Below are 21485 nucleotides of genomic sequence, written 5' to 3'. Positions count from 1 at the left end.
TGTTGACACTGAAAACTACTTGTCTTGGATCAATACCAAACGTACACAATCCTGATCGATGTTGTCTTCAGCCTGCCAAGGCCTCTCCAATCAAACACTGCTGGTCACTGCTGCTCCCAGCACCCTGCTGCCCGTGGGGGGGAAGGCTCGAGTGCTCCTTCCTCCTCCGCCTGTGTAACCTGACAGGGCCCGGAGTGAGGCGCACACAGCGGCTCCAAGGAGAGGGCACCTGCCCGCCGCACCGCCGGAACGCGGACCCACTCCCACTGGGCCGGGAGGGGACGAGCGGCTTCGCTGGGCTCAGTCTGAGAGAAGACGGCGCCGGGGACAGAGCCGCCAGCCCCAGAGAGCGTGAGGAGCCCCAGGCGCCCCGGCGCCGCCTGACAGGCACCGTCCTACCCTGCTGCCAAAGAACCGCACAGAGAGAGCAAGGCCCGCGCCTCCGAGAGTGGCCCGGCCCGACAAGCCCTGCAAATAGCCCATCGCCGGGAGCGCCGGGGAAGCCCTCCGCGCGCGCCCCTCGCCGCCAGGGCGGCCTCGCCTCCCGATAGGCCGCAGGGCGCCCCGGGGCTGCGGCACTCGCGGCGGTGAGGAGCCGCTGGCGAGGCCGGTGCTCGGACCGCGGCCTAGGTCCGCTCCAGTGGGCGGTGAGCGCGGCGGGCGGCAGGAGGGCGGCGGCAGGGAGGCGGCGGGGGTGTCGGGGGTGTCGGCAGGGGCCGGGAGGTGGCGGGCGGCGTTACCTGCGCTCCCGGACGGAGAGTCCCTCACAGCCACAGCGACTCCTCGGCCCCAACAACACAAGATGGCGGTCGCGCCGCCACGCAACGTCACGTGAGGGCGGGACACGCCCCCCCGCCTCCGCTGCGGGACCCGGATGGGCGACGGCGCTGGTGACGATACCCGTGGACCCACCCGGCGGGAGCGCGGGTGCCCCCTGCTGGAAGCGGCGGGGCCGGGCGCTGAGGGGAGCTGAGGCGGCTGCGGGAACGCGACTCCCCCTTCCCACCCCCTCCAGGTGACAGGCACATCACTCAGCTTTACCGCTGGCACTAAAAGAAGAATCCTGCCTAACGCCAAGGAGCCACCGTCTATAAGGACGCACCGTGTCCAGGCCCAGAGAGCAGGAAGGGCAAAGACGGCCTGAGAGGGCTCGGGGACTGCTGAGGGAGGAAGGGTGGTCAGTTGTACGTATTTTCACTCCAAATTACCTGATGGAAAAATCAGGAGCTCAGTGCAAACTTGGGGTGTTTTTCGGCTAAAAATACTGTTCTATTTTAAGCCCTAAAACCCATATTAGTACATGTTACAGAATAGCCCCATGTGAATCCTTCAGCTTAAAAAAAACCCCTATTCTTAGCAGTTAGGCACTACTGAAGGTTTAACGGTTTTCAGCTGAAACAATTTTACTCCAAACATGATTTCAGCCACAATCCATGTAGCTTTCTCCCTCCTCTTCTAGGTGAATAAACACTTGTCATTGCACACTGCACACTGGCCAAAAATGATGCAACAGTGAACACAAGTGATTCTTCTGAGCTAACGGATTGAAAGCCTGTAATCATTAGGATGTATTTTTGGCTGAGAGCAACATAGGAGTGGACAGCCTCACCCGAAAATCTTAGAATGAAACTTCTCATTTCAGAGGCTGGTATGTAAAAGCAATGCCCCCAAGCAAAGCCCTGGCCTCTGATAAGCTACACCCAAACCTCCTGGTGGTTGTCACACAGCTTGAGCCAACGCTAATAACGCTATGGAGAGGGAGAGAGGCAGCACTGCATTTCAAGCTGTCAGTCAGAACTTCCAAGTTCACTGCAGAAGTGGCTGTGCCTTGTTATTCTACTTATCAATACTGAGTTTGAGCACTCCAAAATATTTCACATGCTCTAAGGCAAGCTTTATCTGAGGTAGGAGAAGTTTGGCACTTGTGGAAATTTTTTTATCCCAGTTAGTGGAAACATTATATCATTGAGACAAAAAAAATAATTCAAGAAGAGAGTGTCTGAAACATGCCTCATCTGCAGAACTTTGCATTTTTGTAAAATACCTCAAGGAAACTCAGATGAGGGGTTTTTTTTGTAGTAGTGGGTCCATCTTAAATCCTCCACAATGCTCATTCAAGCAGAACAGGGAGGCTGTCATGAAAATTCAGGACTGTACCTGTGTGGTTAAGTTCATACATCATTCAATTACAGGACTTCAGCTGATGTTGTCTAGGTGTGAAATCATACCAGAAGCTAGTCTGACATTTACTAGGGTACCAAGGGCATGATGTACTTCAGAGCCCTGGATTACCAAGCCTATTCATCCTCACTATTAAAAATCCAAGCACAGGAAAGCAGCATCCCTAACAAACTGAAAAGCTTCCTTATTGACACTTTGCTTTCACCCATCCTAGCTTGGAAGCAAAAGCCTGCCTCCCTTGGTACAGCAGAGGAGCTACAAACACAGAGCATGGCTTTGAAACAGCAACTAATTGTCAAAAGCAGCCCAGAAGACGTGGCAGAGTCATGTCTCCCCACGTGTCACGTCTCCCCTTGCCACCCTCACTTTTCATTATTTGGAAAAGTGGCTCCCGTTTGTCAAAATGCCAGGGATTTTGTCTGAGAAGAGTCAATATCTCAGCAGCCTCTGTTTTCCAAGTCCTCATTTGTCACATGCCTAAAAATCATAAAAACAACAGACAAATCAGGCAGGTGAGCATCCAACTGTAGTTTTTAAAGTCAGTCACTTCAATGTATCTGTCACCTCAGATGGCTTGTGCTGAAAGACGACTACCACAAACACGCTGCTACTTCTACGACACCCAATTAAGTCAACCTTCCCACATGCAGCAAGATGCATCTGAACGGCAACAGTAAAGCACTCCGGTTACTCCAATCCATCTTGCCAAGGGATTTATTTGGACACTCCCATAAGGTTAAAATTCAATTTAGTCACCGTAATCTTCACAGCTAAAGCCTAAGCCCGAGCCCTAAGCCAGGAAGAACCTGATCGTACTGTTTCCCTTTCCCTCCTGACCGTGTTTACGCTGAGCTTTTTAGGTAATACTTCCTGCCATCACACACTGTCCTGTACGGCCAACAACGGTGGCTGTGACAGCAGCTTTGGTAAGAAGCCCACTGCCATCCGAGCATCCAGGCAGGCTGAATCCTTCCCCAGTGCTAGCTGGAATGTTAGTGATTCCTGTACCGTGTATCTCCTACTCTGGGAAACTTGCAACAAAAATCTGCCAGGGATCAAGGACTTCCTGTTCTAGGAGATGAGCAACTTAAGGCAAGTCTTCATCCTTTCTAGGAAAGACTCATAACCACAACAGGCCTTTCACCAAACTTCTCTACTTGCCATCACAAACAAAGAGTCACTTGCGGCATGTCAGGAGAACCGAACTGGTATTGATATACCAGCAGATACCAGTAATGAGAGCTGGGATTGCCAGGACCTTTAAGAGCCACATGTGGTGACATCAGGCATAAAAGGAGGACAGAGTGTCAAGGACTATAATATATTAATTATAGGTAAAAAAAAATAAGTCTTGTCAGCCAGTATGATGGGAGATTGAGCTAGACAATTTATTTTTAGTATTTCTGCATAACCTAATGACACTGTTACTCAATCCAATAGTTGCCAGCAAAACAAGTTTGAAAGCAATTAATTTCCCAATGTCAATTTTTGCAAAGCTAATTTCAAAACTCACATTGCTGCAGCTTCAAAATCCAAAAGCACTTACTGTTCACTGTGCTAAATAAAGGCCCCAACCCACAGCACCTATTTGAATTCAACAAAATACAGACATGCTGCTCATTTCCTTATTGAAGTTTGTCAGCTGGAGGTGACTAAAATCTATTAAAATAAAATGACTGGAAGCTCTTTTTCCACCCTCTTCTCCTGCTGCCCCAGGCTCCTTACCCAGCTGCATGTGCAAAGCAGCATGGGTCAGCGGTCCTTGCTACACCATGGAGAAAGAAAATCAAGAGCTGCAAGTGTTGCATTTTTCCTGTGGAAACAGAGAGCAAGGAACCTTCACCCTGATTTTACCTGACCTCCGAGAGCCAAGGACTCACTGACACACGGCAAACGCTTCAACTGCCAACAACATGGGGAGCAGCGCTGCACCAGATAAAAATATTTACATTTTCTGTTTCATCACTGGATCATACCTGCAACAATGCATAATTAGGCCTCTTCCTAAGCCCCCTCCCCAAACTGGCCATGCCAGCAAAGCTTAGCAGCTCAGCAACAGTAGAAACAAGACTCTTGGACACATTTTCAGATATCCATGTATTTTTTCTTTTTTTCTCCCTTCTATAAAGGCAGAAAGAGGAAATGCAAAGAGAAACACAGCAGAAGCAACCTGCCTGGTTCCCAGCTGAGGCACTTCTGGGCCTGAGAGGCAGTGGCTATTTTAAGAAATGGGAAGGCTGACAACATTCAGATGCCAGCATTTAGCCACAGACAGTACTTCAAATATTCACCCAGCCATGTCCCTTTCTGAGGAACTGCAGACATTAGGGCTTTTTACACCAGAACTTTTGTACACTTCCCTCACTCATCCAAGTCAGGACACCAAGCTTTGGGGATCAAACACATTCAGGAGCTGGGATTGCTACTGTAATTTGTGAACAAAACAATATATTTAGGGACCTAAAATAAATGACAGACAAAACCAGAGATAACAATGCTTTATTTGTACATTTCAGCAACAGGAGAAATAACAAGATGAAATTATCTGCTTTGTTGTAAAGTATAAAAACATTTAATTATAAATATTTAGCTAAAAAAGCGTGATTTATAAAATATAATCTGTGAAGATATATATACACAGTTTAATTGTATAGCAATTCTTTCACCTGACAAAGAGCAGAGGTTTTTCTATTTATTATTCCACGCTCACAGTTTAGTGCTCACAGTTTAAGAAGCAAAACAGACAAGTGAAAAGATGACTGTTGAGTTTCATTCTGGGAAAATACACAAACTGGGGCAAATAGCAGAGGCAGAATTTGAGCAAATCCATAGTTCAAGAGAGGTCTCTGAGGGAAAACAGCTCCCCTACCATGACCTACAGCATATATATCCAGAGAAGCAGTGGGTATTTTAACATTTGTGGGCAAGTTTGCCGTGTTTGTGAAAGAAAATGGCTAATAATATAGTGCAAGCCCTCTGAAGTCAGTTCAGCTAAACATGCTCACCTCACTGCTCTTCCCTTCTTGAGCAGGGATTGCTTGGTATGCTGGGCTGGTGTTATCTGTTGTGGCTCTAATAAAGTCAAACAATGTTACCTTCATGATTCAGTATATGAACAAATTTCCAAATAGAAAACCCCAGTGTGCCATCTGATTGCATCGTCCAGCTGGCAATATCCCTTAAAAACAGATACAGTTGCCTAAGGCTGGAAAATACAATGAAGCCGTACAGTACACTAAATGGAATGTGAAAGAAGATACATGGTCAGGCAACTTGATTTTCTATTCCTTGTTTAAGAGAGACAGCTTCCTCCCTTTGAAGTCTTGGGAAGTCTCACCTCTTACTGAAAGGTTTATTACTATGGCACTTCAGAGAAGAAAAAAATGGAAGACTCTCCACATGCTGGGTGGCAGAAAATGCTACAGGAAATTGTAATTAATTGGATCCATGTCCCTAGTAAGTATCTCTCTTCACAGTGTTTTCACAATGCCCATGGCACGGAGCTTTGAGGACAAAGAAAAGGGATAGTCAAGGATGCATGACAGCACCCAAGAGCTGTACTTTGTACACCGATTTACACAAGACCTCACTACTTGCCTGTACACAAGAAATGAATGAATAAGGAGTTAAGAGAAAAAGGATGTCTAGGAAAGAAGGGAAGAATGAAGTCAGCAAACACAACACTTGTCAGTGCTCACCGTTATTTGCTACCTGCTGTTTCTGCTTCAGGGTGATGTGCTCCTGACAGTTCAGAGCAAACAGCACGTATACAGCTCTTACGATTCACATCGTTATGAATGCATAGTAACTGCAAGAGTTGTGCCCTTAGAAACTCAGGAGGATCTTCAGGAGAGGAAGGCTAGCAAAGCTGTAACAAGTTTTAGGCAGGATCCAGGCAGTTCTCTCCAAGTAGAGCCCTGATCAGGGAAACGTACCAAGTCATGTGCAATCTCAGAGTGCATATTGGCTGGTTGGTTACTGAGTAAATGCAGATTTTAACTCCCTGAAAGCTGCTCGGCGGTTTTTCCTTTCCTCTTCTTCCCGCTTTCGCTCATCCTGCTCAGCTTTTATCTCTGCTTCAAATTTACTCGCTGAAGAGAGGGCTTGAACCTTTACAAAAGAAAAAAAGAGCATCAGGCCTTGCATCAGAGGGAGCACCAGAGCCTGAACTACTCCCAGATGAGCAACACACAACTGTTTGCTGCACCTCCCAGCACTTGCTGGGAAGCTCTGTCAGGATGGGTCAAGTATTAATTACACTGCAGTGCTTTGGCATTTACAGCCAACACCTGTTAGCCTACTTGACTTTAACATCAGTAAAAGCAAGGTCATTTACTAATAAGTCACTAACAAATGACTGAAACATTGCTGTCAATACTGGGTCACATACATTCTGTCAGCAGGCAGCATAGCATAACTTTGAGTATACAGTGGGAGAAACTACTGCAGAAAACAGTTCTGAATCACAGCCAGCTCTGAGATCATCATACTACACCATGGATAATCTGTAGATCAAAGAGACATTGTTTATTTGCTGGCTATTTTTCCAGCTTTCATCTGAGTACATCTGCTGTGCAATGGCTGTGTTATGCTCTTGGGAAAAAACTTATATAAACAAGCAGGATTATTTTCTCTCCAAGAGACCTTTCAAAAAGGATGCTTTGTCAGCTTTGAATGGTGCAAAGCTCTTTCTGCCAACCCCGGGACCCTGCGGAATAATTTTGATTCCAAAGGTTAGAGAGCTGCTCGAGAAAGATGTCTGAAATCCTACACTCCAAAATACTCCGTTCGCCAATGAACACAGAGTGTTCAGGTTGAGGGAGGTTTTGCAAAACGGGAAACTCAGTCCCATTATTTCCAGGACGCTTTTGTCCTTCGAAGCAGTCAGCCAGCTAGTCCCATAAAGCTCCCAGCCAGAGGGACACAGGTCAGTCAGTCAGCTCTACCAGGGTAAGACCCACAGCAGAGATGGTAAATTAAGTTGTTGCAGTGTTGACTGATCTGCAGAGGAAGTCCAACAAAGTTTGAAGGTAAAAGCTATGGCTGATTTTAAGGCAGGGGGGCGGGGCATGAAATACACATCCTTTTAGCTAGAGAGAAATCTGGCAATATCTTCTGTTGAAAAGCAACCATGGTCAGTGTCTCAATTAAGGCCTGTGTGCAGGTCTTTTTCATGTTCCTCTGTGCCACGCCATACCTTAGCTTCAAAGAAGTTCTTGGCTCCTTTGACTCCCTCGATGGAGACATCTATCTCCGAGAGCTTCGCAAGAGTCAACAGGCCGCTATCTTCCTCAAGTTCCCCAGCTGCAGCTTTATGGAAAATCAGCAAGAACTAGCAAGACAGAGAAGAAGCATTCAAGTTCTTCACTGAGGCTCAAACAACTTAAAAGGCAAACAGTGCAGACATCTTCCTGGAGGGGGCTGGAATTTACATTTCTGAGCAAAGAAAAACAGGTCTGTATAAATGAAGTGGCACCATGCCACTTGTGCTCCAGCACCCTGGCTCTGGTGGGTTCAGATACACCTCTCTATGTCCCCACACCCTAATGGTATATTCAAAAGTCCCTCACCAGCTTCCCCAGGGTTCTGGAGGATCAGATCACATCCCATGACAATGAAAGTGCAAAGATGGCCCTGGCTCACACCCAATCCCCAGGCTCCCTGGACTGAGGCACCAGTGCACTCCTGTTAAGAGAGAACCACAGCCCAAGTGCATGCACTTGAAAGAGATTTGGGGACTGCCTGGCTATGAACCCTGCCTTCTGTCCTTCCCAAGCCCTATGGTCCACACAGTATGGGAGGGGAAAACAAAAATCAAGGTCAAACATACCAGGAGAACAAAGTTACTTCAGCTGGTCCCTTGTCTAGGGCATGGGAAAAGTGACTTAAACCAGCCCTTGGAGCACCACCTCAGCCTGTTCCAGGGGCCTCTGGCTGGTTTCACTAAGGTGAGCAAAGCCAGTGCCTTCCTGTCATGCCCACTAAATAACATACAGGAGACCTTCTCTAAGAGCTGTCAGAGGTCAGAGGCACGCCCTTGTGCTAGAGCAGCTTGAATGCGCGTCCACAGAGAAACTGGTTTTGAAACCCTTGTCCTGCACTGGACCACAGGCATTTAACATATCCAGAGTCACTACAGCAGAGTGCATATTGGAAAGTGAATTGCAGAAGGAAATAAACAAAGTGCCATATTACCCTTCAGGAAAGCATGCTTTTTTTACTGGAGGAAAGAGACCTGTCTGCTTAAAAACCAAGACATCTGCCCCACCTTCAACCTGCTAACCAAACAACAGGTTAAGATGTGGATGCTCTGTGCATAATTTGAGAGGTCCTCTAACTCCCTGCTATTCTTGGCCACCCCAGGTCTCTCAACACTTGGCACAGTGTGGAAAGAACAAAGATGGGGGACACATCACTCGGGTACAAAAGGAGCCCAAGCAAAGCTCTGCCACTCTACCACTTCAGTCCAGTGCAGAGGGCTGGAAGTACCGTGTTGGGTTGCCCTGAAATCCATTTGCACAGGAGCAAACATCTCTAGTGTTGTGCTCCTCAGACTGCCAGGCTTAGTACTTTGCTTCTTCCTACAGAGAGCCCAAGCTGTCCCAGAGGAGGGCAGTAGAGTCCCAGCATCTGCGCTGAGCCAGCCCCTAATGCGCTTGCCTGCTTCTAGTTGCTCGCAGAAGCTGGTGAAGATGCAAGAGTTTGAGAAGGTCTCCCATGGGGAAGGGTGTGGAGATGACCGCAGTGCTGGCTGCCCTCTCGCAGAGGCAGCGTCACCAGGCATTGCTTCATGCAACAGCCTCATAAGCCATATGTGCTCAGCACTGAGCAGCCAGAAAGCAGGCTATGCTTGGGGAGGGAAATTTTTCCCCCTCCAAACACATGTAAGAAATTTAATGATGCTCTGCTGAATGGGCAGAGCAGAACGTCCCACTCAGAAGAAACAAAATCTTCCCCATGATACCCTCTCCCTCTCTCAGATCCACTAGGCTCAGGCTAGTTCCCCTCCTCCTCCACCACCAGGCACAGGGACACAGAGGGCTGGCAGCCAGGCTGGCATTAGTCATGGTTCCTTCTCACAGTTTCTGCTCCACCCTGGGAGTCCCGCTTCCTGGCATCGGAAAAGGGCAACAGAGGCAGCACAATCCTGAGGTCTGGTACAGCTGTCACCCAGGGAGGGACTGGAAACGCCCAGTCATGAGTACAAGTGTGCATGAATCATCCTGAAACTAGGGGATGGGGCCTCAATCCTCCTGTGGATATGGGCTGCCACGGCCAGGAAACCGAGCTTAAGGAAACCAGGGACTGAGCCACCAGTTGGGACAGACACAGCATAATATCAGCCCCAAGGACCCAACAAGGCAGACTACAGGGCATCATGCTGGTTTCCACAGTAGCTCAGGAGCAATCCCTTCCTCATATAAGCACACTACCTGCAGCTCATCTTACCAGTTATTTGCCCTCAAGGCATCAGTCCTCACTAATCAGAGAACACCAGGAATACACATTCAGTTTCCCAATGAGCTCACATTCCCAGCCTGTGTTGCACCCTTGCTGGGCCCAGGACACATTGCATGCAGCTAAGCCTCAGGGAAATGTCAGGAGAGAAGCAAAAGTGAATAATCTTGGTACTTTTAAAAACCCTGCTTTCAAGGCAGACATGACACACACTTTCCACCCCACTAACTTCATAAGACATACGAGATGTATCTGCTTTCACTGCCGTCATGATCCAAGCCCTAGATGACAGTGCCAGGTCTCAGCACAATGCTGCAGTTACACAGCCCTGCCAGGCACCGTGCTGGCCTCAGGGATGTGAGGGAAGGTACAGGACTGACTGGCAACAGCAGCCTTGCAGCAGCTTGCTAGAAAAGCAGTGCTACCCAAGGCTGTGGTTTGCACCAGCCCTGCTAGCAAACACATGATATGGGTCAGCATTTAAGCTGGTACAGGCATGGAGGACAGTGGGTGGATTTTTGCGGTTTCTAGATAGTAGCTGCAATTAGACATTATTACAGTAATTAATTCTGGTTTCCTGTGGTAATGACAGAACTAGACAGTCAGAAGTGGTTTCCCCCCCACTATACCTAATCTTTTTAAGCCTATATTTCTTAGTTTGAGTCAGAGGGAGTCTTGTGCAGTTAATTGTTGATGTATTGACGGACATTCAAAGGTCAATGGTAGGAGGCAGCTTTCCTAATGGGGCCAGCGGTTCATCAGCAGCCAGTCAGAGACACACAAGCCTGCTTTCCAGGCAACAGCTTACATGGGAAGAGAGGACATTACAGTACTCAAAGCAGCAACAAAAGGTGACCTATCACAAGTGAAAGGGGTGCCTGTCAATTCTCTGATCAGGCCACAAGAAGCATTTCTTCAGACAGGGATGTCAGGACTTGATATTCTCCAGAGAGGCAGACAGGAGTCCTCCAGTCCTCAAGTGACACCCTGCTGAGTTCAGACGCTCATTTAAACCAGGGTTTCTCCTTGTGTTGTCAGTGACCCAAGTCAGCTTGGTGCTTGCTCGTCATCACCAACAGGAAGCGGAGTGGGGCAGGGCTACAGGCTGATTCAGGCCTCCTCACCCACTAGGAAACCTGCCTTCCTGCCAGTCCTCTGCCCAAACACAGCATGTCTACAACAAGGCAAGAATCATCCTGCTCCTCTCTGCCACAGGAAGCTTCGGGTACATGCCAAAGCTGCTGTATAGTTTGTCCCCAGAGTTCTGCCAGTGACACTCCTTCATTCCAACCCATGTGCCACTCAAGCTTACACTTGCTTGACCATTCTTTTGCATCTGTCGAGAAGCTACAACAGCACCAGCTGCTGCACACCGCCTGCCAAGGGCTGGCAGCACCAGCAGCCTGTGCTGGCTGATGGGCAGCTGTGCAGGGGACTGTGCTCCAAACAGGTGGCAGCAGAAGAGGAGCTGCCCTGTCACTTGTGCGGCACCACTGGAGCCAGAACACCATGGCATCTTCCAGAGCCTTGGAGATAAAGGCACTTCTCTTTCATAGGAGAGAGCCCCTGCCAGCCAGCCCAGAGGCAGTCCCCAGCTCTTCAACCCAAGCAGGGTGGCCCAGGGGGGCATGCAGAGAGGGCTCCTCCAGTCCACACAGTGATTTGGCAATCACAGTCTGACCTGGGGCCAAGGGCATGGAGCTCTTCCTGCTCCACTGGATTCTTTGCTACCCCAGGTTCACCTCTAGGCAGGGAAGGAGACCTGCCCGGTCAGAGGAGCTGCCAGCTTAGGGCTTTGCTGGTGTGAACTAACAGGCTCTCACTGCCCAGATTTGCTTGTCTTTCCCACTTTCTATGGGCTAGGCCCTGTAACCCAATGGTCTTTGGCCTCTGTCTTCTACTGCTGCCCTCTACCAGCAAACAAAAAACAACAAAACCCTTGGGGGACAAAAGCAGGGGGAGACAGTGTGACACACCAGCATGGAGATGGTGCAGCAGCTCTGCGAGCTGCCAGTCACCCCTCACACCCCAACCAGCCCAGCTGGTCATGGGCCCTGGCTGTTCACCCTCCCTCCTAGGCACTGCCAAAGGTCCCAGCACTTCCAAGATGAAGAACGGTGTCCTGAGCTGTAGAGAGCTCTGCACCTCATCTCCACAACCAAGCCCCCACCCTGTAAGAGGCATGGTAAGAGCACAGCCCCTGCAGAAATAAGGGAGCCCAGCTGCTCAGGGCCCATTGCAGCCATCCCCTGGGGCAGGAGGGAACAGGACAGCAGCACAGCCCTTGCAACACGATCACTGCAGGACACAAGCAGCCCTGACCCTCCTTGCTGCCTAAGGGGCTGTCAGTTAATTCAGAAAGCCACAGTGTGACATACCCTTCTGACTGAGACAGCAATCAATGCCTGGGAGGAGGAGATGATGCAACAGGAGGTTTTGATATCTGGGCTCCCCCTTCTGATTGAGATGAGGTGGGTACCTTTGAGTGCATGCAGGTCACTGCTCAAATTCCCTCTCTTCCTCCACTCGGCAACAGATCCCAGCCTGCCCACACTGCTCCCAGCAGTCTCAGTACAGCTATGACAAACAGACCTATTTGCTGTGTATCCCTGCTGAGCCAGCATGCAGCACCGGACTGCTGCATCACCACGTTTATCCCTCACTGCAGGGAGGTGAGCACCCCTCCTGAAGCTCACCATGGCTGGTCACTGTGTGATGCAGAGAGGAAGCTGATATAAAGTGGAAGGGGAAGCCTCCTGTGCCCTGTGAGACCAGCTGCTCCAAGCAGAGCCCTTCCCCCACACCAGAAATGAGGCCTAAGCCCCTGTACTACAGGAGCCCAGCAATGAGACCTTGTGACTGAAAGGACATGCCTCCTCCACCTCCAGCAGGAAGCTCTGCCAGCACTCCCAGGCAGCTGCAGCAGGGCTCAAATGCACTCCAAAAGCAGGCAGAGAGGTTGGAGAGCTTTGATATCAGTTACCATTACTGCCATGTGGAGATGGATGCTGACAGTGGTCCACACCTTGAGCTCCATGTGGCATGGGGGAGCTCACCTGCTTCTCCAGTGCATCCCACAGCTGGAGAAACATGGAGAGGACTGTGCTGCCTACAGCCAGCGTACAGGGCCTGGCTGCCTCCTCCCTCCACCCCGCAGCCACATCCCTGTCTGCTACCTGTCAGCTCACCTCACGGAAGCTGAGCTTCCCATCAAAGTCTTCATCCACCTCCTTGATCATGTTCTTCAGCCCCAGGTGGGTCTGTGGGGCTCCCAGCTTTTCCATCATCAGCTTCAGCTCCATCAGGTCAATGTACCCATCCTGTCCTGAGTCATACCTGCAAGATGCAAGGGGAAAGGGGTCAGCCCTCATTATCCCTCTCATCCATCTTCCCAGAAGAGGAACTGTGCAAATGGATAAAGTCACTGGGTGGTTCAAAGCCTGGGGGAGAGTGGAAGCTGCACAACACAGCCAGTGCTGAGATATATTAAGCTCAGGGAAGTAGCGGGCAGCGTTCAGAGCTGTCTCAGAGACAGAAGTGCTCAGGGGAGCTCGAGCTCAGACCAAACCACCCACACAGAAGGAACATGGAGGAACTCGGCTTATTGCAGTGGGATCTCCATCTCACCCACTTGCATGTCAAGCATAAAGGTTATTTATACACATTTTACACCATGCACGAGCATGGTGAGGCAAAGGCATGCCAGAGCCAGCTGCTGTCATGTCTCCTGCTCATTTTAGAGGAGAAACAGGGAGCAGAGACCAACCAGAACATCCCCAGCAGAAAGCAGCTATCTTGGTAAACAAAACACACACCCACTAGCTGTTAAGATCTTTCCTCTCTGAAATGGTTTTGTACTACACAAGCACCATGCTTCAGGGCAACTGTTTATTCAGTGTCCCCAGGCTGAGCAGAAAGGCTGTCCTGGGGGAATACAGCAATCCCAGCTGGTGCCAGGGGCTGCACCACAGGGCCAGGCTGGCAGAAGAAACTGGTGCCCACCTCTAGGAGCAAGACTGGAGTGGGACCACACTCCCAATGGAGGACAAAGGACAGCAAGGACTCTGCAGGAGAGGGCACCCATGCAAGGGGCAGAGTGGTTAAGGGGTGGAGAGACAGTGATCTGCTGTGCTCAGCCTTGGACCATGCGCCAATTCCTCCCCCAATATCTGCTGTGGGTGTGAGTAAAGCATCCGGCCCACGCAGCAACCAGCACTTTACCCAGGTCATCACTGGGTTTCAAAGTCCAAAGGCTGGAGGGATGGGTGCTCTGCTATCAGCCAGCCCATCAACAGCCCTCCCTCATCCTGGTCCTGCCATCAGTGTCCAGCACAGAGCTGGGGGCTCACATGGGAGGATTGGGCAGGGTCTGTCAGGCTGGACTCAGCCTCAGCACACAGCCTGCTGCTGCCTCCTTGCCACCATCTCAACCCCAGAGTTAAATCTTTTCAACCATTCAGAAAGGAATCCCTAGGCATGGTACTGAAGCTTTCCCTTGGCGGGAGCCAGTCAAATCCTCCTATCCATCATCTTTCATTGACTGTTAGCTCTTTTCCAAAGACATGAGGGCTGTAGCCATCCCAGATGGAGACCTGCACACTTGTGGTTACCCTGGAAGAAAGCCTTTTGCAGCTGAGAAACCTCACAGCCACAAAGGAAGCTGTGGCAGAGGAAAGCACAAACAAAGATGCTGGCCCTAAGCTGCTCACAGGCACCAGCAGCACAAGGCAGGGCTGTAGCCAAGAGCTCTCCCCCTGCCTTCACCAACACGGGGTGCTTCTGCCCCCAAACCAGGGTGGCCTCCATGGCTTTCCAGAGTCTTACCACCTCCACAGCCATCTTTTATACTCTCTGTGCCTCTGTTTCCAAGGGTCCCAGGCCCAAGAGACCCCAAATGACAGGGTCATCACCACTAGGCTGGCACACAGGCCCTGCTACCAATCTGCCTGCATGCTCTGACCCCAGCAAACTCACAAGCCCACCAGCCTGGACAGCTTTCTGGAAAACTAGGAAAAAAACATCCATTGAAACAGAAACTAGGTCACAGACCTGAGATGTCACAGGGAAGAAAGGCAGCGACTTCATCACAGCAAAGAAGGCATCAGCTAATTAAGGCACACATTCACAGCATTACCCAGCCCAGCTCCAAGACGCACTTTCAGGACCTCACAGAAGTGTAATGAGTGCAATATTTAATTGTTAATTTGCTTTTCCTTTAAGTTTGGAAGAAAGGGTGTGGAGCCATTCCTCCAGAGCAAGGTGGTTGGAGAGCCAGTGCCTTTGATCAGGTAAAGCAGCAAAGTATATAGTGGCAAGGAAACACTTGGGATTGGGGTTTTTTTTTTGAGCTCCAGCAAGCTCACACTGCCCTTTGGCTGGGTGTGAAAGCAGGATGACACCGAGGTCCCCACTAAGGCCTGCCCATCCAGGGTTGCGACAGTGCCCAGCACCCCCCTCAGAAGCATTGGCAATGGAGGTGAAGGCAGGAGGGCACAAGCCCAGCCCATGCCTACCATGCCCATCTCACCCTTCTGCTATGGAAGCTATCCACAGGCAACCACCAACCCTCAGTGCCTGCCCTGGCACCGAGCCCAGGGCAAAGGCACTGCCCAAAAAGGGTTAAACATGTGGTACAGCCTCAGGGCTGCTCATCCCTGCAGAGGCAGCACAAAGCCAGGATTGAGAGAAATAGGGTCTTGCCAGGAGCAGGTGTGGTGGCAGAGCAGCATGCTGTACCAGCCACACAATGGGTATTGAGCACACTGGACTGGGGTACAGCTGGCACCGAGATGCACCCCAAAACCAGGTTACCAGTCCCTTGCAGCCAGAGGGATGCTCAAACCCCCAGATGCTCAGCACCAGCTCCACAGAGCAACAGCAGCACCCTGCAAACTGCTGCATTCCCTCCCCACCCCCCTGGCCTCCTAAAACAGCCTGAGTATTTTAGGACCCGAGTACAGCCACTCAGCTGCCGTGGAGCCACACAGCCAGACTATTTAGGGAGAAGCATATTTATAGGGCATGAGAGATGGTGCAATTCATTCCCTGCCACCCCTTGACAGGCACAAGCACTCAGTACAACAGGACACAGCACAGGCTGCACCTTGTTGGTTGGCTAATGCTCCCAGCAAACCTCAGCCCTACCAAAATCCCCACTATCTGCTTTTTGAGAGCACTCTTTCAGGGCCCAGGGCTCCAGCCGGCCCCCAATACAGCTCACATTCATTTTACTGCCTGCAGAGCAGCCCTGTCCCAGTGATGGACACAGATCAGCCCTCACAGGTAGAGCTGGAGGTGGGCACCAGGTCAAGTTTGGTCCCTAAATGCATCCCAGCAAACCACCCCATCCGATGCGCCAGGAATGGCACAGCAAGAATATGCAGCACTCGGGTGCCTCGCCAGCCCTACCATCACCCGCTGTCCTGCCATGACACTGGAACTTTGCTTCCTTTGGGCACAAAGCTCCCCGGGCTGCAAGCCAAGCCTCACCCTGGTGATGCGCAGGCATTATGGACAGAGGAGCTCTCATGCCAATGGGCAAAGTCATCTCATGTTGCAGACAGGCAGGCAACTCCAGCAGCAAGTCAGTGTCACAGCCATGGCAGGTCTGCACCTGCTAGGCCTGGAATGCCGCAGGCAGCTGCAAGCACCATGGATGGTGTGATAAGGCTTCACAGTGCTGCCGCAGCAGCATTCCTGGCAGTGGATGAGACACAGGCAGTGGCTGCCAAAATCTGCTGCAACAAAGATGCAGCCAGATTTCCATGCTGGCTCACTTCCACCCGGGTTATAGAGCATGCCTGGCTGCTGAAGTGCTGGGGGAAGAAAGTAGGAGCAGAAACTGGGGAGAAGGAAGGAATACTTGCTGAACAGACTTGCTTAAGAGCAAGAAGTATTTTACGCACAATCGCTGCCCTAGTACAATCATTTTACTGGTGTCATGCAGCATAGCTGGGGACTTATACCACAAAAGAGGGATCAGGAGGGAGGAAAAAGGAGATGCCAAGGACTGCATCACCTGTCCTGACTCTGCAGTCACCTCCCAGCTGCTGAAAAACCCCAAGGGGAAAAAAAGCGCACAGTTGAATGAGAAATCCCAAATCCTGAAGGATCAAAGAGCAGTTTCTAAACACTCATGCTTCTTGAGAAAGATTGGAAAGAAAACCTGCCCTCCCTGTACATGTTTTCTGTACCTCAGCTTGCTCCACATGCTACAGGCACCTGTGTTTTGATCTGCAGTCCTGCATGCTCCAATGGCCTAATACAGGCTTTGAAATAAAGCAGTTGGAGTAATGGTGCTGAAGGAGTAATAATCTCCTCTTAAATATTTCAAAATCCTCAGCACCTCCCGCTCCATGTAAGGTGAAACACAATGCTCAGAGGGAGGCGGTCATATCCAGTGATAGGATGCATGGGAATGGTTCAAATCTGCCTCAAGGAGGATCAGACTGAACATGAGGAAGTATTTCTTTACCCAGCAGGTGGTCAGACACTGGAACAGCCTTCCTGGAGAGGGGTCGATGCCCCAGGCCTGTCAGTGTTTAAGAGGCATTTGGACAATGCCCTTAATAACATGCTTTAATTTTTGGTCAGCCCTGAAGCAGGCAGGCAGTTGGCCTAGATGATCATTGTAGGTCCCTTCCAACTGAAATAGTCTATTCTGTTGCCGAGAGCTTTGCAAACAATTCCTCCATACTGGGCTGGGGACACGAACAGGTTCCTCAGCCATAATGCAGCTCTCTCCAACCCAGCCCAGGCAGCAGGAGCTCTCCTGGGCATGAGATGAAAGTCTCCTCCAAGATGCTGGGCAAGAGCCCGAGGCACCAAAGCCTGAATGGCCCAGGCTGTGTGGCCAAGTCCATGGATGGTCAGAATGACCTCCCTGACCACTGAAACTTGAGACAGCTGGTCACACTGGGAGTACAGCAGTCCTGGAATAAGTAGGTGCGCTGCAGCACATCAGACATGTCCCTCAGTACAGGGGCACCCAGTGAAGTGCTCCCAAGCAGCTCCAAGAGGTCAAGTGGACATCACAGTTTCTCCCACTGGCCAGGCACAAGGCACTTGTAAAACATGTGGGCAACACATGAAATTCCCTAAATACAAAAGCAATAGCAAGGCTGGAATTTCTCCACTCCCTCGCACCCCACAGATGAAGCCACTGGCTGTTTTCCTCCCCCCTACATCCCTCGGAAAGGTCACTCCCACCAGGCACAGCCTCACAGCCTGGCTTTCACGCCCCTCTCTGTCATTTCCCTGGACAAGATGGCACCAAGGGGAGCTGTGAGACTCCACGGCTTCTGAGAGTTCACTTGCAAGACTTGGGGAAGAGAAGTTATCGTGGTTACTACAGTCCTCACACATTGTCAGAATAGGCAGCTAATTAGGTCACATTATAATTAGCCTGAACTGCAGACTTCCCGGTCCCTCTGCCAAAAAAAAAATACCCACACCAAGAGCTGCCCGCACCCAGCAGCCCCTGCACATCCCTGGCACCTGCAACAGGTACCTGCACCCCACCTCCAGGAGAATGGGGCCAAAATGGGGGGATGCTGCCAAGAGGAGGCTTAGACAAGAAGGAGAAAGGTGAGCCCAACCATGGCAGCAGGAGCAAGGCACAGCTAGCAGCACACAGCACCTGGAGGGAGCACTGGGTTTTGGGAAGCCCTGTGTTCAGACAAGCCCTTTGCCTCCACCCTGGCACAGGGCAGTCACAGCCACCAGCTGTACCATGAGAAACGCTGACACCAGAGCAGCCACTATCACCAGCAACTCCCCCTTCCCAGCTGGCGCATCCTGACCCAGCCCACACCATGCCCAGGCCTCACAGACTCAAGTTCAGTCCAAATCAGTTTACAAGTCCCACTGAATTATAAAACACTGGATGCAAAGTCTCATACTGGAAACCTGGCATCCCGTCGCAGTGAGAAGATAGATCCCTGACTGTCAAAGGCTTATTTTTTAACTATTAATAAGAATGACCCTGGGTTGTGGTGGTCAGGGCCAATAATCCATACAGAGAATAAAAGCCTTAATCACATTAACTCAAGCTCTGAGTGGCAGGAATTAAGGAATTAAGGGGAATATTTCCTCTCCTCATGGAGCACGTGGTATCAGCCAATACTTGAAACAGGTTGCTGGCAGCAGATGGAGCAAACACCAGGTGCCAGTAACAGAGTGAAAACCAGGACGGAGTTTTCCGTCTGCCTGTCTGGGGAGCATGCAGTCCAGCTTCTTCCCCTTTTGTCACAGCTGGCCAGCGCTTAGCTGCGATAGCCCTCACAGGGCACACAATATTTTCCAGCTACATTGACCAGCTGATTAGTATTCAGCTGCAAAGCCTAGGTCCCCCCACTTACAAGGCTAGCATTTAATGAGCTCATTGTTGAAAAATTCAGCTGCAATTCAGCTCTTGCACTTTTTATTTCCCAAACCACCGCTGTTCCTTTCCTTATCCCTATCGAGGCAGTGCCACTGTCTGCTCCGGGCTCTTGCCTGCAGCTTTTCAGTGCCGCAGCTGCCAGCATTGGTTGTCCTCCTGCCCTCACAGTGCCACATCTCAGCCCTCCACAAAGTGGGATCCCCTTTAACCGTCATAAAAAGAAGCACAGGAGCAAGCGGAGCAGTAGTCTTGCCTGGACCACCTCCATTCCCACACCCAGCTGCAACATGAGTGACGCTGCCCATGCAACAAAGAGCTCTGGTGGGCTCACAAAAGCCCATTGCCTGGTATCCTGCAGTGGCAGCCCCGGCTGGGGCCAGCAACACCCCACAGCATCAGAAGCTTGGAGCATTGGTTTCCTCACAATGACCCCAGCCTCCAGGGTGCCCAGGGCAGCTTTCAGGTGAAAGGAAGAACACTTGACAAGTTACAAACCCTGCTGCAGTCACCTTCATAAGCTGAAGCAGATCTTTGCACCTTGCCACGACAGCCCACGTAGCGCCTCTGTGGCCCTGCCTCCTCATGCCCAGTCCAACAGCCCTGCCTATGGCTGGCTGGCACAAGTGGCTGCCTGCCTGAGCCCTCTCCTTGGGTCTTGGAGGACATCAGTCCCGGGGAGCACAGGGTTTTGTGGTGCTGGAGGGAAACCTGAGCAGAGGTTACTGAAGCTACCCAGGTACAGTCCAAATGCAGGAGCCAGGTTGGGGCTCATAAGGGAGAGGCACAGGCTGGATCACAGCCCTAGGAAGGGTCAAATATTTTTGCTTACAGAAGCAGCTCTCAACATTGCCACCAGCAGCTTAAGTTTAATGCAAACCTTCCTGCTGGGAAGGGATCCCCATCCTAGGCTCCAAGAACACGGAAGCAAGAAGCACTGCTCAGTCTTGATTTGGGTGCACAGGAGGGAGCACAAAGCCTGGCAAACCAAGGCATGGAACTGTGTAGGGCCCGCAAAACTGCCAGGGATGGGCACGCTTGCAGTTACTGAAAGCAGACACCCAGCATCACTCCAGGGCCCTGGGACACAGACCCTCCAGGTGCCCCAGCGTGTGGGGCAGCAGCCCCTGCACTCCTCCAACCCGACATCCCACCCAGGGAGCCCCCCCAAAGCAACAGCCCGCGACTGCCACCACAAACACCCATCACCCTGAACCCAGGTGGAGGGGAGGCAACGGCGGGCCGTGAGGTAAGCACGGGATTAAGCTCCGTCCCCGAGTCTGGGGCGAACCCGACGAACCCCCACCCCCGCAAAGTACAGGGACAAGGCGGGGATGGGATGGCACTGGTATACCTCCCCATCCCCCCGCAGCTTCTTCCAGCCCCAACCGCAAAACCGCGGAGAAATGCAAAGATCCGGCCAAGAACAGGCAGCCTCTCTCCAGATGTCCCCCTGGGGGAAAACCCGCCACGGAGGGAAGGCACAGCCCCAAACCCGACGGCGGAGCCCCCAGCCGATCCCTGTGGCCCCCACCGTCCCACTCACAGGCGGAACATGCGCTCCATGTCCTTGATCTGCCGGCGGCTGAACTCCTTAAACTCGGTGTAGGGATTGAAGACGGCGGCCCTGCGGGGCTGCGCCGCCCCCTCGTTGATGTCCTGCCGCCGACACAGCTTGGCGCTCAGCTCCGCGCCCGCCCGGGCCGTCAGGCAGCTCCGATCCGGATCCGAATTCGGTTCTCCCTCGGCCCCCACCGTCCCCTCGGACCCCACCGTCCCCCCCTCCCCGCTCTCCTCTAGCAGCAGCCGCCGCTGCAGCTTCTGCGCCAGCTCCTCCGAGGCCATGGCTTGACTCAGCCCGGCCTGGCCTCGCTCGTCTCGGCTCCCGCTGGACCCGCCTGGCCCCCGCCCGCAACTTTATTCCCTCAATTGGAGGGAGCGGGGCGGGACGGGGCGGGACGGGGCGGGGGGAGGCCGGGACGGGGCGGGACGGGACGGGCGCTTAAGGAGGCGCGGCGGCAGCTGGCCGGGCGGTATCGGTCAGAGTGGTAGAGATGGTGATAATAATGTTTGTGATCCACGCATGAGGCGGCTGCGCTGCCCACACATGCCCCCCCCCCCGGGTACCCCCACATAGGCCCCCACGGTCGGGTGCAACGCCGCATACGAAGCCCTTCACATGTATGTTCTCCCACGCAGGAATCACCCCCGCTCAGGTACACCCGCAGAGGCTGTCTCCTCACAGGTACCCACCTCCCCAGGAAAGGAAACCCCCACTCAAGTAGAAGCCCATGGTTACACCCCCCCATGGGTAATTGGTTACACACACCATGGGCAGGGTCCCCCCCACGACACCCCGCACGTGTCCCCACGACAGGACACTACACAGGTCAAGGGACGCCCAGGCCATGTGCATCCCACTGCTGCATGCAGCATCCCACTCCGTGGGGTGGGAGCCAGATCCCTG

At 51.9% G+C, this 21485-nt stretch overlaps 2 protein-coding genes across 12 annotated transcripts in view; both read right to left on the bottom strand.

The window, feature by feature from the left end:
* The window catches only part of GIGYF2 (GRB10 interacting GYF protein 2), a 78198-nt gene extending 77372 nt beyond the window's left edge, over nt 1-826 (bottom strand). For 10 of the 11 annotated variants that reach the window (XM_064457196.1, XM_064457198.1, XM_064457203.1 and 7 more), the window contains exon 1: nt 741-826. The gene's annotated coding sequence lies outside the window, so the exon portion shown is untranslated. The remainder of the gene's footprint in view (nt 1-740) is intronic. The other variant, XM_064457197.1, reaches the window with a different exon arrangement.
* A 3838-nt stretch (nt 827-4664) lies between these two features.
* On the bottom strand, nt 4665-20940 carry EFHD1 (EF-hand domain family member D1). Its single transcript, XM_064457195.1, has 4 exons — nt 20565-20940; nt 12828-12975; nt 7379-7513; nt 4665-6291 (listed from the first exon to the last, which is right to left on the bottom strand). The coding sequence occupies exons 1-4, from the start codon at nt 20861-20863 to the stop codon at nt 6157-6159; spliced, it is 717 nt and encodes a 238-aa protein (XP_064313265.1). The 5' UTR covers nt 20864-20940; the 3' UTR covers nt 4665-6156.
* Nucleotides 20941-21485: the final 545 nt, after the last annotated feature.

Source organism: Phalacrocorax carbo, chromosome 7 (assembly GCF_963921805.1).
Source record: "Phalacrocorax carbo chromosome 7, bPhaCar2.1, whole genome shotgun sequence".
Classification (NCBI taxonomy): Eukaryota; Metazoa; Chordata; class Aves; order Suliformes; family Phalacrocoracidae; genus Phalacrocorax; species Phalacrocorax carbo.
Note: the sequence above shows the minus strand (reverse complement) of the source record. Positions and strands in the feature narration are given on the sequence as shown.